General features: G+C 38.0%; 1 protein-coding gene across 2 annotated transcripts in view; it reads right to left on the reverse strand.

Annotated features, from left to right (window-relative positions):
* Positions 1-609: 609 nt before the first annotated feature.
* narf (nuclear prelamin A recognition factor) overlaps positions 610-19,333 on the reverse strand; it is a 31,951-nt gene continuing 13,227 nt past the window's right edge. For both annotated transcript variants that reach the window (XM_073025958.1, XM_073025957.1), the window contains exons 7-12: positions 15,434-15,552; positions 14,284-14,413; positions 8,496-8,568; positions 8,283-8,420; positions 6,297-6,454; positions 610-3,087 (exon numbers count right to left, since the gene is read on the reverse strand). In XM_073025958.1, the coding sequence (XP_072882059.1) occupies positions 2,846-3,087; positions 6,297-6,454; positions 8,283-8,420; positions 8,496-8,568; positions 14,284-14,413; positions 15,434-15,552 (860 nt within the window). In that variant the 3' untranslated portion in view covers positions 610-2,845. The remainder of the gene's footprint in view (positions 3,088-6,296; positions 6,455-8,282; positions 8,421-8,495; positions 8,569-14,283; positions 14,414-15,433; positions 15,553-19,333) is intronic.

A 19,333-nucleotide genomic window follows, 5' to 3' on the forward strand; every position in this document is an offset into this window, starting at 1 on the left:
TCACCAAACCTGTTTCCTGTTCTGCCTTTAACCTCATTAGAGCCTTCCTCACCTCCATCCTTGGCCTGATCTTCTTTTGAATACGTGACTGTTTCCCATATTGATTGCCCTCAACAGAACTGAGGTTTTGTTTTGTGAACTGCTTCCCCTTAACAGCACTCAGCTTCCCATGCTCCTTTTAATCTCATTGGAATTCTATAATAATCTCCTTTTAGGCACGAGGGCTGTTTCTTCTTTTTTGACACCCCTTTGAAATCCTGTGAGAAATTGTTTTCTATGTTATATTTAACCTCGCCAATAAATTAAGTTGCTAAAATGTGTAAAAGCACACCTGCAATAGTAGTCTGTTAATTTTCTTTTTCTCAGCCCAGACAATGTGGTCTCCTGGTTCCAAAAAAAAAGTTTTGTGCTGTAAAGTCATTGACATCAGTAATAATGACCTTCACAGAACAACATTATTAAACTTGAGTTGTATGTTGAGAAGACTGATCCAATACATCGCCCCAAAAAAAAATTACATTGAATTGGTTTAAATGCACAAGATATATAATGACCATTGGGCATCAGGATTCATTGGGGGGGGGGGGGGGAGAAAGAAAGACTGGAATGTATTTTTCAAATTTGTGCTGCTTTATACCAGAATATTTTATGATTAATCTTGCTACTCCTTTTAAGCAATTACAGATAAAATAAACTAATTTTCACATTAAAGCAACACATACACAAAACTGCTGTTGAGTTTACAGAATTTTGTTCAGATTTTATACATACAGTTAAAGCTCAGACTGTGATTGTGAATCAATTTCTTAACATTAGCACTTAGAAATTTCTCATGTACAATCTCAAGTATAGAAAGGTTTATTACAAAGTCAAAATGTTGTACAGTTATTATTCATCCATGAGTTATACAGAATAAGATACCATTTTAGAATCATCTCTGGGCATCTGTTGTGGGAATTCAAAATAATTGTCTTTTCTGGGTTCTAAATGGGTTTTGTGATTTAAATATTGCATTTTTGCCTCAATGATAAAGTAGGTATATTCTTTACATTTGCAAAAGAATACAATAAAGGTAGTAATTACATAAAACTAATGATTAACATTAAACTGCAAGGATGTGCAATTTTATAACACCAACAAATATGTTGCTCCCATATTTTTCCATCTGTTAATTTTGTATTGATAGATTGATATGGGAATAGTGTATATTGAGTGGAATACTTACTTCACTCAATAAGTTGAAGGCAATGAAACAACTTATACAATACTGGGCAGAGCAAAAATGGCACCAGAGGTCAGCTTTTTCAAGCTCATCTACAAAAAAGTTTAATTTCTTCCTTTAATGTCTCTTTCTCCCCCCTTTCAAAATGGATGGGGTCCTGTCAGAGTCCTCAATCTACAGCTGCACTCAAACTGCGTTCTTTACGGCAATGATTCCCATTCTTGGGGGCTCACCGACCGGTTGGTTTTCCAATATGGCAAGGACGCAGCCTGGAAGGCGTGTGCACGTTCGGGGCTCTGAGGCTCTGTGGCTCTTTGAATGAGCCTATTCCATTCTTGTGTCGCCAACTGAAGCATCTCCCCAACAAAGAAAGGTGTCGCTTCATGACACCTCTGTCCCTTTATTAGGGAGTGAAAGAGCCTGTCGCATGTTGAATTGTCGGGTGAATGAGTAGTTTTTGTTGTACTGCAGATCATGGTCCCTTTGGGGACTTTGATATTGCTTGCTTGGTGGGTAGTGGGTGCTGATGCTTTCTGCTGAAATAAGTGGGCTAGAGGGAGGGTTGATGCTTTGCTGCTGCTTGTGCATGGCAGGGGGAGAAGTGGGGTTTGGAGTTCTAACATTTTTACTGTAATTCTTTGGGGTACTTTCTGTTTCATGGATGTTTGTAAAGAGGAAGAATCTCAGGTTGTACAATGTATACATTCTCTGATATTAAATGGAAACATTTGAACCAATGTGTTCAAAACCTGCAGGGACGAAAGTAAGGCCAAACTATTTTTGAGGCCACTAAATGTTTGCACTCAGAACACTTTAGAAAGCAACTGATGAACTTGACAGTTACAAAACTTTTTAAACTGAGTCGGCGGTTAATTGCCAGCAGGGTAACTACTGAACTTCAGAAGCGCATCTTTAAAATTAACAGATAATACATGTCTACCCAATTTAAGAACTCACAGGACTCAAGTACAAACCTAGAAGAACAGGATAAAAAAAAAGTAACTTAAACATCCACTAACTGAACCATCCAGAATTGCAGCAAAGCATTCTGTGGACTTAACATTGATACGAGAGGTAGTCTTGTGGGTTCTCAATGTGAAGTGCTCTTTGTGTGCAAACACAGAGCTGAAAAGCACCAATGACTGTAAATGACATGTAGTTCCATTCATGATTTCAAGGTTAAATATAGATTTAGCTTAATAACAATTTCCCGTCCACACCTTGAAAGTATTACAAGAACAGAACAGACTAGCACATGTTCTAGAATTGAACTGCATTTGAGAAATTATTCTTTTATCAATAAAGGTCTGCATTTCTCCATCTGAGACGATAACTTCTGACTTAATTATGACCTTGTTTACACAATATATTAATTTGAAAGCAAGCATGAACAATAGAAACATTCAAGTGGCTTGTGTTTTCCACATCTCCTCAGATTTATCTGAAGGGCTGGATAAATTACATTATTCAAGTCTGTATTTCTTGCAGTGACAATGTCATGGTATAAAACATCAGTGACCAATGGTTTGTCAGCCAAATTGCACCTTTGACAGACACCGCCAAAGTTCCTTCGAGAAATTCAGAACTGGGGTTCCAAAACTTGGTTCTCCAGCACCAGCAGACCTACCATTTGATGTCCGCACTAGTCAGTGCCTCACTTAACACATGGTACTGTCTGTGCAGGACTTCATGAACTTTGGTGGAATTTCTTCCCTCTAACCATTCTTGGTAAAGCATTTGTACGTGCAGGTCAGTTTCTGGAATGTGAACAGGCAGACTGCTGTACACGTCTTCCATTTGATGGAGCAAATCCTTGTCCATTTTTCTACCTTCAGTCATGGCTTGACCTTTTCCATTGAGGCATCCTGTCAAACCAATAAAAGAAATCTATAAGAAATCAATGAAAAAAATGTTTTGATTTTGAAAATAGTTAAGAGAAATCAATAACCAAGCTGCATGTTACAATCTAATTAGCAATTTTCCCCTCAGTCTCAGAGTACCTACTGAAGATGAGCTAACACCAAGTCTCTGATAGGAAGAAAGATTTGTGACGTACGAAATGGACATTTATTGCATTATATGTATTATACTGAAGCAGGAGATTTTTCACCTTTTTCCATAACTCTACATTCCATGCAAGATTTATTTCTTTTCTAAGTCACCCAAGAGCTGCAAATTATTGCATTTGGAATTAAGCAGCCAGTCCTAATTGTTCATCAACATTACCTAGTGTAAATTTGATAGCATGTTTAATTGTTAAAAATATGTTAAAGAGATGCTTTCAATGAGACTCAAATGAGACTTAAATGGCTGATCCAATATTTACATGCCTATCAGTGCCACTCCCCCAATTACTTCTCTAAACTATTATTTGATGTGGCCAAATGATGTGTTACAGCTTTACTTTATTGATTAATGTATTGCATAAACTTAGTAAAAGCTCTTTTTGATCTCCATTTTTAAAAGCTGCACTAAAGTTACAAGTCATAAACAAATTTCATACAAGGACACCACATTACATAATAATTACACTGAAGATGAATGAACTCTTCTCTGCCTTTCAGCCGAGTACAGGTATCAACTTTCCCCAACATTTCGATAACAAACTCTGCCATCATTAGGGACGAGGTCTGGGCATGTCTAGCCCGGTGATATTCATATCGTCAGACAGACTATGGGGATATAGATACCACTGGACTAGACGTGCCCAGCATCATCCCTGATGATGGCAGAGTTAGTCGTCAAAGTGTCAGTTAATACCTGCACCCGGCTGAAGTCCAAAAAGAGTTTATCCATCACAAATGCTGGGGAAGTATTAGATGTTTCTTTAAAAAAAATATTGAATACATTTTCTTTACTTCCTTTCAAGTAGCTATGTTACACAAAGCAATACATTTCCTTTACATTCTCCAGGTGAACATTACATTGTCCCCTACTGTTAAACATTATCAGGGTTTATTACAACAGAAAATGAAAACAATTCAAATACCATAACATTAAAAAATGGCACCACTACTGTTAGCGTAAATATTTTTGTAATATCTGCAGTAATAAACTAGGCAACTTCATTTGAATGAAAGATCCTGCGAGATTTAGCTTAATGGTTATGTGGATTTATTCAATAAAGAACACTGTCTGTGTTATGTAGGGTACACTATCCTTTTACCTTCACACAAACCCAGACGATGCCCACTGACAAAGCAATCAATCATTGGGAAAAATGGCACACTTGGTGCTATTCCCGGCCTTAATATAGCATGTGCTTCAGAAAGAATGAGTGAATTGCACTGAGGAACAAGCACCTTGGCTGATTTCACTGTCGGAATTTGAGACATTAGGGTCAAAATACCTCTACTACCAAACTAGCTAAAATTAACCAAAGTAGTAAAGATAGAGAACAAAATTTGGTACTTGTTACATACAGTGATATCCACAGTGGCTATACTTCATTAGGAGTTTGAAGAGATTTGGCATGCCAACAAATACACTCAAAAACATCTATAGGTGTACCGTGGAGAGCATTCTGACAGGCTGCATCACTGTCTGGTATGGAGGGGCTACTGCACAGGACCGAAAGAACCTGCAGAGGGTGGTAAATCTAGTCAGCTCCATCTTGGGTAGCAGTCTACAAAGTACCCAGGACATCTTCAGGGAGCTATGTCTCAGAAAAGCAGTGTCCATTATTAAGGACCTCCAGCATCTCACTGTTACCATCAGGTAGGAGGTACAGAAGCCTGAAGGCACACACTCAGCAATTCAGGAACAGCTTCTTCCTCTCTGCCATCCGATTCCTAAATGGACATTGAATCCTGGGACACTACCTCACTTCTATTCAATATCTGTATACTGTAATTGATTTACTTGTTTATTTATTATTGTTTTTCTCTTCTAGATTACATATTGCATTGAACTGTTGCTGATAAGTTAACAAATTTCACGTCACATGCTGGTGGTAATAAACTTGATTCCGATTCATTACCAAAAAAAGGCAATCAGAAATTTATGCGAATCTTCCTGTTCTTAAAAAAGCTAGAATAAAATAGATTCAACATCTATTTACTCAATTTAATTGTTAAGAGCAAACAAAAAATTAGGAGCTGGCTATTTGACCCCCTCAATCTTCGTTCACCCAAAAGTCATGGTTGATCTGCCCTAGGGCTCCTCTCTTGTTTTCTGCAAAGTTTCTATAGACCTAAATTTAAAAATAATTGTCTTCTTTAGATTCCCCAAGGCTATAGAGGAAAAACTCTGAAGAAAGGTTTCCACCCAAAACTTCCAACTGTTTGTTCATTTCCATAAATGCTGCCTGACCTGCTGAGTTCCTCCAGCATTTCATGTGCGTTGCAAGGGAAATGAACGGTTGACCTTTTGGGCTGAGATTCTTCAAGACTGGAAAGGAAAGGAAAGGGGCAGAGTAAATGCAAAGAGAGGGATAGGAGCAGAAGCTGGCAGGTCAAAGGCGAGTCCAGGTGAGGAGGAATGTAGGCGGCGGGGAGGGGGAAAAGAGGGAATGATTTGAGAATATAGCAGATGACTGGTGGAAGTAGTAACAGAATGCAAAAGGAGGAATCTAATAGGGTACAACAGTGCATCATGGAATAAAGGGAAGGAGGTATGGAACTAGAGGGAGGTGACAGGCAGGTCATGGAAGTAGGGAGTGGTTATCAGAAAACAGGAAAATTTAAGTTCATGTCCTCAGGTTGGAGATGAAATAAGAGGTGTTGCTCCTCCAGCCTGTGACTGGGCTCATTGTGGAAGCAGAAGATGCTGTGGACATGCATCCAGTGTGCCAATGGGAAGAGGAATTGAAATGTCTGGCCACCAGGATATCCTGGCTGTTGACCCTCACAAAACAGGAGTTTCCATGAATCTGACAGCACACAGAATATGAACATTAGCATCGCATTATAATCTTTTCTTTTCATTCAGTGCTGGTCATCCTGTCATTAGAAGCCTTACTTCCCAAAATGAACTTTCCTTCAGGAGAATACTATCCTCTAGATAGAGTAGTAGAATAAAATAGGCTGATACACTACCACATCACATTAAAATGGCTGAAAGAGAAATACATTACCGCCTGGACATGCAAGAACTTCAACAAAGTGGTAAGGAAATTTCCCTTTCTTCAGTTTTTGCACCATATTCTGAATATTCCTGAATCCATATGTGGCTGCGAATCGTAAAACAACTTCCCCGTCTTTCTCCAGTGTGACTTCTTGAAAGTCTTTATTCCTAAGCAAAAGCACAAACTTAAAGCAAACGGCATACAAAATAAACTAGACTATTCAAAATTTGAAAACTTCCCTTCACTCCAAAAGCAGACTAAATAATACAATATATAAATACAAAATGTGATCAAAATTCATTAAAGTAGGTTCATTTACAGCGTTTCTGTGCTTATATTCTGTCCCCTCATTGTGAGAAAATATTTAAAAAATATTTTAAGAGTATTTTAGTAAAAATAGTACTGAATTTTCCAGCAATATGCTGTTGGCAAGGCACTTCCACTGCAGTCAGTATAAAAGTATCCAGCACTTTAACTGCACTACACGACCATGTACATTTTGCCAAGTTACTCAGAAAGCACCTCCCAAACTCACTACCCTCATCACCAAGGAGGACAACAGCAGGCACACAGAGACATTACCACATCACATGAACATGGATTTCTTGAACTTCCAGTAATTGCCCCTCCCCAACTATTCCCCATTCCCATCTCTCCTGCCCCTCATTTCCCTCCGATACTTCTCCCCATTCCCTTTCTTCCATGGCCTTCTGTCTTCTAACAGATTCCACTTTCTCCAGCTCTTTATCTCTTACACAAATTAACTTCCCAGCTCTTTACTTCATGCCTCCCCTTCCCCTGTTTTCATCCATCATCTACCATCTTGTACTTCTTCCTCTCCTCCCCCCGCCCCCCCCCCCCCCTTACTCCCACTTCTCTTTTTTTTTCCAGTCCTGCTGAAGGGTCTCAACACAGAACGCTGACGGCTTACTCTTTTCCATAGACGCTGCCTGGCCTGCTGAGTTCCTCCAGCATTTTGTGTGTGTTACTTTGATTTCCAGGATCTGCACATTTTCTCTTGTTTGAGACATCACCACTTGCAAGTTTCCCTTCCAAGTCACAAATCCTGGTGTGGAAATGATTTGCCTGCCTTTCATTGCCACTGATTCCAATTCCTAGAATTCCTATTGTATCCAACAATACTTCACTGTTCAGGAAAGCAGTCCTCTATCATCTTACTGAAGACAATTAAAACTGGGCAATTACCAAGAGAGTTGCCAGCAATGCTCATATCCTGAAAAGGAGAATGAAAGAAAATGGGACTCTGTACTCTAAGCTTTCTGATACACATTGGAGCAAAATAAAAGTTTCACATTGCTGTGGTGTACTCAGAAATTTTAGTCTGTGAAAAAGTGTACAAATACTCCCCAGGTTACAAATTCCTAATTTACATACTGCCCACAGTTACAAATAAGCTTTCAGGGGAACAGTGGGGCACGTTTGCTAACAGTTTTCTGCCACCTGGGAACTTGCTTATGGTTGCTCTTCTGCCTTGATCAGGTCATGAACCGATCGGGGCAGGTCCTTTATGGGGTGCAAACCACTGTCCTCTGCCACATGGTGGTATTACTCTTGGATTATTGAAGTCAATGATATTGGATTTCAGAAATACTTAAAAACATTTATAGCAACAATCAGCATTTAGAAAAAAAATAATCATATAATTCATGCCCAGGAATAGTCAAAATAAAAAGAAAGTTGCTGTATCTTGACTTTCCATGACCTAAAAATGTGTTTGGATGGTTTTAATCCAATTGCAAATGAAAGTATGCAAGAATTTCAAAGCCATCTACAGTACTAGAACAATTTCACTCAAGGATCAAGGACTGCTGGACTAACATGGAAACAGTTACACTGATTCAGAGGACAGTTTATTTGCCTTGGACTCACTAGGTTTGTTAAATTTCTTAGACTATTAATGAAAACAATTTTACAGTTTCTGTATAATTACAGCAATTTAATCCATTTGGAAATTTTCTCTATAGGAAAAGTTACCTGAGTGTTTTGTAGATAATTTCTTTCACTTCAATGCCAAAGATTTCCTTAGCAGCATATTTAAAAATGTGTTCCAAGAAGCCATCAGATCCTCTCCCATCATGCCTTGCAATAGCTACATCACCAATTTCTTCAAATCTGCACCAAATAATAAAGGTTATAATGTTTCTCATTAACAATCAGGAAAATTTCGAGGAAAATTAGGTAGCTTACAAATTGTCTGAACATTTCGGCTCCACGTCTGTTAGCTGGAGACCTTTTTCATCCATCATCTGTGCTACTTCACCTGAAACCATATTAAAATAGAAAAACAATTTTTCAGATTGCACATTTAGATACAGTATAGAAGATAACTGTCAGATTCTTAATGCAATACAATGGATTGGTTAATGGGTGCAGTTGCTTATTTGTGACAACTCTTATAGAACAAAAACTAATCGAGGAAATAATCAGGATTCCCTTTGTTTATTTAGGGCACAATGACATTTAATTGGGATAAGAGATTGTTGCCAAATAGTTTCTAACCAACTCCAGTTGCGTCCAATTGAGTGGCTGTTAGACAACTACACATGCTTAAAGCAAACAGTTTTTAACCTCGCATCAATTGTGTACATTTATGTTCAAAAAGTGATTTTTGTCACTGATAGTGGTGACAAATAGAGAACTCAGAACTATGTTGCTGACTGCGGTTTCAAGCATTCAGGCTTGGAGATGCCAGAAATAGCCAGGAGTTAAAATTAAATGATTTCACTACTTCAACAAGTTAGAAACTATGAAGAATTTGAAAGTATTGACAATTGTCTTGAATGTTACAGTGAAAATGAAGATTTGGAAGATGCAACTGAAGGCAGTCTATTATCTACACTAGGCATCCATGCTAATTTTGTTTATTTACAGACTGAAGAACAGCAGTGTACATTGGATGAATTCCTCAGTCGATAGCTATTAGGAACTAACAATTTTTATAGTACTGCAGCTGTACTGGTAGTATTCTTATTTGTTCTGCATTGCACTTAAATATAAATAAAAAGTTATAAATTAATTAGGTTCAGATACTTTTGAATAATTATTGCAATAATTTCAATATTAAGACAATAACAACTCCATCTTCCAACTCTTAACCAATTTCTACAACCTCTCCGTTGAGTTACCTGACTGAGTTTTTTGCTTTGTGGCCACCTGAGAGCAAGCAAATCTCAAAATTGTATAATTTATACACTCTTTGATAATAATGTACTTGAATCTTTTCATTGAATGTTGTTCAAAGCTGCTCTTGATTTCCAGTGTCAACCTCTTTTTGACTTCCAAGAACAAAAATCTCAATATTCAAGAATTTTTCTGAAATTATATATTTATCAAATACTTCTAAGCATGACGCTTCCAAGCTTTCATTTTAATTCAAAGCACATTTGCTTTATCAAACAGACCTCACACAAAGCTAATTGGCAGATTAGTATTTAGTTGACATTCACCTTCAGCAGCTCTATCACACATCAATCCAACATCCACTTTTAATATCATGTGGTTCCTCGGTTACTTTTGATTATTCTTTTCTGGAGGAACATACAACCTCACTTATGTATTACATCAATGTTACCAAAATGCAGCTCATCAGCAATTCATTTTTTCCTGATGAAATGTTAAACTCCTGCTCTGTTTTATTAAGACCGGAGTGACGACTGGTACGAAACCACTCCTGACCCATGAGAGCTCTACAATCTAGTCTTATGCACTGCTACATTATTAACTCCAGAATGCAGGATATTTTATCTGACTATTGCTGGACTAAATCCACAAAAAAACCCTCCATCTACGGTATCTATTAGTTAGTTGAGGAGAATCAAGGTTCACTTGATTAAGCACTCATAACTTGCTCACTTAACTGTTTCACAAAACAACCGGAACAGACTTTCTTTAATTGATATTACCAATGATATCTAAAAATTGCAGAACATTTGTAACAATATTTATTTAATATTTATCAGCAATTATACCACATAGGGTTGAAGATTCAGATTATACAAATATATCTTACCGGTAGAATAAAGTACAAGATTAAAATGTTACATATTGTAAGAGTACTTTGCGACCAGATAATTTAACTGGGGAGATCTATGTTCAGTGGAGGGCTTGTTCACTGGTTACTTTCAAAATAAATCGTTATTCCCCTCCTTAGTGGGAAGCTTGCAGGATGGCGAGTGTTCCCTTTGAAAGGCACAGCGGTAGAGCTGCCTACTGTAACCGGATCATATCACTGCGGACTCTGCAGATTAAGTCAGGTAAAATGCAGGCCATAGGCATGGGGTAGTCTAGCAGGGATGCTGCATTTCTTCCAAGAGGTTTTAAGTATGTCCTAGAATATTTTCCATTGTCTACCTCATAACCCCTTCCTGTAAAATGAGTGCTTGTTTCCAGAATCTGGTGTTGGGCATGCAATTGCGATATTGTTGTGCAACTGGGAGCACAATGAACAAAAATCTATTTAAATGATGAGTCATTTGCAAACTGATGCATACCTCAGATTCACTAATGGTGCACCAGGTGAAAGTGGTGCCCTTCAACAAATTCTGACTTGGCAAATCTGACTTCATCAGGTTCTGGTAAATGTATAGACAAGTACCTGGTGGCTGCCTTGAGCACGTTAGGCCAAAAGGTCAGTTTCAGTGATGCACAGCGATGACTGATACAACTTGCTTTATTATAAGTGGTTCAAATCTTTGTAGGACTTTATATTAACATCGAGATATGTCTGAAGTCATTATGAATGTAGCACTATGTGCATGGAGGCAGGAGGATGAGTAAACAGTGGGCTGGTTCTGAATTTAGTTTTAGGGAATAAAGCCCATTAGGTGCATAGTGTGTCAGTGGGAGAACCCTTTAAAGTAGTGATCACAGTTCATAAGTCTCAGATGAAATGGGAGAAAAGGTCATAAATTGATACAAATCCAGTTTTACAAGGCTGATTCAGCAAACGTGAATGTGGAAGGCGTATTAGTCACAGATCAAATGAAATGAAATGATTCAAAAAGCTCAGACTAAACATTTCCCCCAACAAAGAACAAGAAGCAGTACAGGCCCTTTGGCCCTAATATTGTGCTAAACTTTTAACCTACTGAGATCAACCTAACCTTCCTTCCCAGATAAACCTCCACGTGTCTAAGAGCCTGTTAATTGTCTCTAATGTATCTGTCTCTACCACTACCCCAGGAGACATACACCACGTACCCACAGCTCATTTAAAATAAAATATGACATTCCCCCTATACTTTCCTCCAAATACTTTAAAATTGTAAGTCCTCATATTAGTCATTTCTACTACAGGGAAAAAAGTCTCTGGCACCCACTCTAGCTATGCCTCTCATCTTATACACCTGAATCAAGTCAACTCTCATCTCCTTTGTTCTAAAGCCCTAGCACACTCACCCTATACTCATACGACATGCATTCTAATTTGGGAAGCATCCTGGTAAATATCTGCACTCTCTACAAAGCTTCCATATCCTTTCTATAAAGAGATGTCCAGCATCGAATACAATACTTCAATGTGGTCCAACGAGAGTTGTAAAAAGTTGTGACATTACCTCATGGCTTTTGAGCCAATCATCTGACTAATAAAGACCAATTTATGCCTCCTTAATCACCCTATCAATTTGTGTGGCAACTCTGAGGGATCCATGGATGGGGATACAAAAATCTTTGTCTCTCCACACTAAGAATCCTGCCATTAACCCTTTATTCCTTCTTCAGGTTCAACCTTCCAAAGTGTATCACTTTTGCACTTCTCCGCATTGAACACCATCTGCCAGTTCTCAGCTCAGCTCTGCACCCTATCGTTGTCTCAATGTAACCTACAACCAACTTCAGATAGATTAATGTCAGTTCCAGTACACAAGTGTAAAGGAGAATGAAATAATTGTTACTTCTGATCTGATGCAGCGCCAAAAGCAAACAAATAAACGTTAAATATAAATACATCAGATGGCTTGTATACATAGATTTATATATCAATTTGGACAGGTCGGGTCTGGTAAATTTAACAGAAAATTGCCAAGTGTAATTTAATACAGGTGTACAAGAGCAAATCCATTGTAGTAGTGTGACAAGGCAAAAAAAGGGCAAGGTATTCAGTAGTATGAGGAAGGACAATCAGGTCTATAATGTGAAGAAGTTATACAGGATGCTTTCATTTATTAGCAGAAGCAGAAAATATGAGGACAAGGACATAATTGGACAAAAAGGGTAGTCAGGCCAAAAGCCTGAATACCGTGATCAGTTCTGGTCACTACAGAAAATGTAATCGTACAGAAGGTGGTGGTGAGATTTACTATAATGTGACCAACGGAGACCAACATCTCCAACCATCACTGCTGCTCTGGTTCTCATCCCGATTGAAGTGCGGTGACTTGATCTGCACATAGTATTTTAACAGTGGTTTCTATTTTATAGCCCTGGCATCGTCTCCTGTTTTGTGTTCACTGCCTTATCAACTCACTGTGTTACCTTCAGCAATTCCAGTTTGTGCAATCCAAGATCCTCTTCTTCCTCTACACTCCTCAGAATTGTTTTATTGTTCATTTTCTTGCCTGTTTACCTTCCCCACACGAAGGCCTGCACAATGCTCTGGACTACTTAGGTCCACCCAAGTATTCAACTGCTCTCTTCTTTTTTCCCCTCACTGCCAAACACTGACATTTTGGCATCATCAACAAATTTCTTAATTGTGGTTTCTGCAATCCCAATGCAATCAACCCTCTAGTTCCTGAAGTTCACTTCAGTAATAATCATCGACCTTCTGGTAATGACCAACATTTAATCCAAATGAGAGAAAGACCAAACTGAGAGAGGGAAAAGATTATAAACAAATTGTTAAGTTTACCTAGAAATTCAGGACCATAATACTTTTTCCACCAATAACAATTTTCCAAAAGTATACAACCAAAGTTTGATTTTTTTCTCCCTAAAACAACTTCACAAAAATCATGCAGGTACTTGCAGGTGTGAGCCATCTCAGTGTGCCCAACGTGACTGTGCATCATGGTAAAAATGTGACATGCAACACTCATTTTAGAGTACTCTGGGGCAGTTGCAGCAGATTGCTTGGGAGCCCCCAGTATCCTGGGATAACATGGACCTCCCAGCAAGCCTGCTGTCAGTTAATAATTTACCTTCATCATATCCATTCCAGTAACATTTATCACCCAATAACCCATCAACCCTTATCATGTTATACCAGTGAGCTGAGTCCAAGTACTCAACCCCTTTCCTCCCACCTCCAAATCAGCTAATAAGTGTTTGTACATCAGCTACCACCTACAACTTGATAATCCATGAGGTGGGTTCCTCCCCTACCTCACAGCAACTAACTAAAACCTAACCTCCGAACAGAAACCCTGATGTTTTTTACCCCAGTAACATCAAGTCCAGACAATTCAAATCATCAATAGTTAACCTTACCTATCTTGGTATTGGATTGGCTGTATTTTATGTACATTATGCAATTAAAACACCATCATGGATGGTTTCAAGCCTGGCTACAAAAGGAGGCGGGTTGGGCATGGGGCTAGCAATCCCACCCCATAAAAGCCCAGTGCAACAGAAATGCCTATAAAAGCAACAAAGACCTCACCCCTCAGAGAGGAAGGATCTTTGAAGATGGACTACACCTGGGAATAATTTGAAAGACTAGCCCAAGACAGGACTGTGGTGAGCTGCTGTCGGCAGCCTATGACCCACTAGGGTGAAGGGCTATGAACAAGATGCCATTAAAACCAATGCTAACTTAAAAAAAAATATATATATATATATATAACAGTTTTGCTTCTAACTAACATGGAGTTTCACATATTTCAAATATTTTCCAAAGCAACACAAGTCAGATACCAAGTTGGTTTATTAATTTTATAATCAGTAGTTTGCACTTGCCAGTTATTTTCCTTCAGGGTGCTTACAAACTGCTCATCTCTAATGTTTTCCATTTTTTAATCAAAGGTATTGACATTACCTGAAGTTAGGACACAGTCAACATCCTGTATCTTGCAAACACTGTTGTAAAAATCTTCCCCTAGTGCCTCCAGTTTTTTGTCATAACAGGGAGTAATGACTGCATGGAAGATCTTCTCAGGAGGGAGATGCTGAAAAACAATTGTCACGTGAAGGACAAAAGCCAAAATACCTTTACAGTCCGAGCACAACAAATAAAATTATTTGTTTCAATACCGCACTTATCCAGGGCTACATTAGAACAAAGTTATTAAAGCCATGCAAAGCCATTTACAATTGGCCATACTTTATACCTCAAAGGTTTCTATTGTAAAGGAACAGAGATTTCAAATTTAAACATAGGAAGGTATTTTACAAGATGGCCATAGAACTTTCTTGCATCAGTAACATTGTAATATTTCCCCAAACTAGTTATTTTTCTGCATTAGATTCTATCGTATGTTGTTTTGAGAATACACATTCGTGAAGAAGGATCTCCGCCCAAAACGCCGACAGGCATTTCCATAGAGGCTGCCTGTCCTGCTGAGTTACTCCACCATTTTGTTTGTGTTACACGGTTCAATAATGTGCTTTTTCAGCACCCTGTTTCTGGTCAAATTTAATAAATGTTTCAGAAAGATTAGCATGCATTTAGACGACAGTTTTTAATTACCCTCCATTTTGATGATTATGTCAGTGTTTAATTTTCAGTAGGTGTTTGCCACATCTCAGAATTCCATGGGTAAAATTGTTTATTTTTTGACAAATGCTGCTGTTATGTCCTTCAGCACATCATGACTTCTGCAAATAGTTGCCATCTGCAGCACTACAGGAGAATGCCTTAAGCAACCTACGTGAAGGAGGTCATTAATCTTGTTCACAAGCCTCATGTGTATCTGGATATGCAGCAAGAAGCAATTGGATAAGGAATAGTTTGGGCACATTCACATCAACACATTGGGTCAAAACAGTGAGCCATCTTTTTTTTTGTTCACAGATACAGCAGAGATTGTTTCCGTTTTGAAACCTGCATCTCCAAGGACTGGTCAAGTGAGTGATATTGACCAGCACTGCAGAAGAGTTTAATATCCTGCTTAGATAGCATCAGAAACTTACTATGGAGTTGTCATGAAGGCTAACATTACAAAAGTGTGCTACTTTCACCTATTTACCTGCTTTTTAGCAAAATAGTCTTTTATCAGGGATCCCATGACTTGGTGTGGAGATTTGGCAGTGCAGATGTGCGGAAGTACAAGGCTCCCAAGTGCTTTTTCAGCATAACGAATCCAGCCTGCAATAGACAAGCACCAAACTGTATAATCAATACTTGAACAACCTTTCAACACTTGCTCCAATTCTGGGAAATAACAGCATTAGACCTTCTCATTTTTACTGAGTTTTAAATTAGCTGCTTACACAAATTATAAACAAAAGGCTTCGCTTCAAATGTCAAGTATTACTTTCCTATTGTAAAATAATTTGCAATTAATTTGAGTTTATGACTGGGATGATTGGATATTTGGAAGAAACGTCAAAGCCTTTCTCTTCCAGTGTCTACTAGATTTTATGTCCCAAGGACTTCCATCAACGACTAGTTGATACTTAAATCTTCTGCAAGCTCCAAAAAGAAGTGAAAACAATGCAATCCAATATTATACATTTTGAAGTTTCAATGTAATATTTTAGATTTTGAAAAGAATTATGTTTTTTTTCCACCAATTCAACTTTAGTCAACATGGTTTAAGTTCAAATACTTTATAGAAAGATTTCAAATAAATTTACAATACATGCCTCACATAAACAGTAAAGAATGTACAGTTACTGTTAAAGTCACAATTTCTACAGATATGTACTACATGGAAATAAAGAAATCACATTCACTACAGTTTTATCAGACAAGGACAAACCTATGCAAGGGTACTGGTAAAGAGTTGTCCCTTTCTTGAGGTAATGTCATATATATTTTTTAATGGTTTAGTTGATGCATAAACTGCACTGTACACTAGTCACCCACTGCCTGGCCTCACCTCAGCTGTTAAAACACCTGAAGCAATGCAAAAGGATCTTCCATCACAAAGCTACTCAACTACAACGGTAGACGTTACCTGTGCTCAGGTGCCACATAGCACCATGGGCATCAGTCTGTGGAGATCCATCTGGTGGAGGAATGGACTCCTGCCAGACCTCAGTGCCTTTGCCCCAAGCTGGAAGGTTGAGTTGATACAGTGAAGTGCTGTACTCATACAGCAGGGACCAGCAAGAGACCATACACCAACAAATGACCATTCCAACCTCAGGAATAGTCTCTGAACAATGCAAGTGTTGCTAACACCATATTTGTGTTATATAATCACTGGAAAAATATGAATTCAATAGCCAGACACAAAAGTAGGTGAATTATATTCACCCAGACAAGCGAGTAGATTGAATCACATTGACTCAATCTGGACCTATGCTCTTCGACTTGAAATAGAGCTCAGAATGCAAGTGTATAATTGTTAAACCAACATGACACTGTTGTTGTTCTTCCGCACTCACCAATAGTGGCTTACAGCTTTGAAATAGATACCTAAAATATTCTATTTGAATAAGTTAGTTAATTTTATTCCTTCTATCAATACAATTTTATAATTGGGATCGGTAACACAAACAGTAATGAGTACAAGTATTGGGTATAATTAATCATTTTCCTAAGTTTTGCTGATGCAAAGAGCAATTGAAGTTGGTTGTGAGATTGATTTATACACGACTCTGCACATTCACTTTCATCTGTAATACAAATCCACTCTATACATTACCAACAAGTTTCTCAAGGGAAAGCTTGGGTAACAAGTTCTGAGCTTGTTGACAATGCCTGTGTCTATAAAGGAACATAAAGTATTTTGAATTGACACAAGCAGAAGGGCATGTGAAAGTTTAGATCCCAAGCAGAAACTATTGTTAGAACCCGGGGTTACATTACTACAGTCTGTCATGGGCAATCACAAGATTCCTCTCAATGTAGAATGCTTGGAGATTTAAAAATAAATAGTAATGTTATACTCTGGAGAATAACAAACTTGAAATGTGTAACATCTGCAAATGTTAAAACAGAAAAAAAAAATCAATATTCTTACGTTTATCTATCACCTATTTAGACAATAATCACTGATGAAAATTGTACTATGTCTGTAAAGAAATCCAAGGAACAGCAGCATTTTAAACACAGAATCCACTATAGCTTGATATTTCCTTCTAGATGGTGGGTTTATTGAAAAAAAATCAGTCCCTAAATGCAACACATCACTAGGAAGGTATTTTGTTAATGTCCACAGCAAGTTCCACAGGATAGCTAATGTCATAACTGATATGGGAATTGCAAGGCAACTGACTGCTAGGCTCTACAAAGGATTGTGAAGACTTGGGGAAGATCATCGGGCTGGCTCTTCACCCAATAGAGATATTTATCAGGAGCGCTGCAGACACAGGGCCCTCGGTCTGGTCAGTGATCCCTCCCGCCTGCCCAGCCTTCTCTTTGACTCCCTACCATCAGGACAAAAGCTGTTAGGATGGGGAACAGCGTCTTCCACCAGGCTGGAAGATTACTGAGCTCTCAGTCTCCAAGCATGAATCTCATCATTTAAAAAAAACTTGCATCATAAATGCACCTAATTATCCGTTAATTTATTTGTGGCAATATTACTTAGTGTTGTGTGTGAGTTATATGTAATGTGTTGTGCACCTTGGTCCAGAGAAATGTTGTTTTGTTTGGCAGTATGCATGTGTACACTTGAATGACAATACACCGATCTTGGATCAAATATATCTGGGATGCTCGCTAATACGTTGTACACCCTACTCGTAGTTTGTCAGAGGAATCGTAAATTAAAATTACCTCCACCCCATGTAGATCTCTTTAAAAAGAGAAAATAATTTTAAAAGACCTTCAGCAAACATGTACGTTTACTGCTTCGTTAAAAGAAAGGACAAGCAATATACCAGAATTTAGTTCCACACTAAACTTCAACTTAAATTCTCATTCAAATTTAAAGTAAGGTTAATTGTTTAGGATCAACATGAAGTTCTTACATTTAAATTGCAGATAAAGGAACAGTGAATCTAACAAGGCAGAATATTGTTATTGGCAAAGTAGGTCTGTCTGTCTGTATTCCTTCTGGTCATATTCTACCAACTTTGATAGTACAGTGTCACTTTGCTTCAATTCACCGTTCACTTAGTTCAGTTTTAGTTATTTGCAGACATTGCACAACATGAAACAATAGGTATCATATGACCCAATTTCAAGGAACTGGGCTGAATACCAGAATCACTATCACACTCCAACACTAATAAGCAATTTCACTGAGTCATCCTCTGTAGACCAGGTAAACAGGGAAGGAGAATAAGGGGGTTTTTGTTGTCAACATTTAACACAACAGATCTGGTTATTCATTAAACTATTTTTAAAATTCTAGTTCAGTGAGTTTTCCCAAATTAAGTTTTTTTTGGGGGGTAAATAAAATCCTACTCTGTAGGTTGATTTGTCATCTGTTCCCACCCAAACCCCTCCACCCACTGAGAAACTGCTATACGTCACGAATTTCCACTTCTATGTAAGAGTAGAGCATCAACATTTTAGCCAATTGACAGCATTTGAGGCAGGACCCTTGAATTTAAACAGACAAGCAACATCATAAATGCTAAATAAAGCAGGAAAGACAACCAAGGCTGCTGAGATCAAAGCCAGATGCCACACCCCCAGTAAATTTACCTTTAACTTTCTGTAATAGGAAAAGCTAAGATTTTAAATTGTTCTTTTGAAAATCTTACCAAATTTGATTTATATGAAAAATCACTTGGTTAATACTATAAATAATGTAGAATAATTGTGGAGACATTGGATACAGTGAGAAGATTATGATTTAATGTAAATTTTAAAAATATATTGTATACTTGAGAGGGAAGATCACTTGCTGGTTTGAGAGTCACTGATAAAAGATCATCAATTTATAATTACCAAGGGAATTTAGGAGCTTGGTTAAATTTCTTTAGCATTATTATGAGCTCAAAATTGTTTGCCAAAATAGAAATCA

This window comes from Hemitrygon akajei, chromosome 22 (genome assembly GCF_048418815.1).
Source record: "Hemitrygon akajei chromosome 22, sHemAka1.3, whole genome shotgun sequence".
NCBI lineage: Eukaryota > Metazoa > Chordata > Chondrichthyes > Myliobatiformes > Dasyatidae > Hemitrygon > Hemitrygon akajei.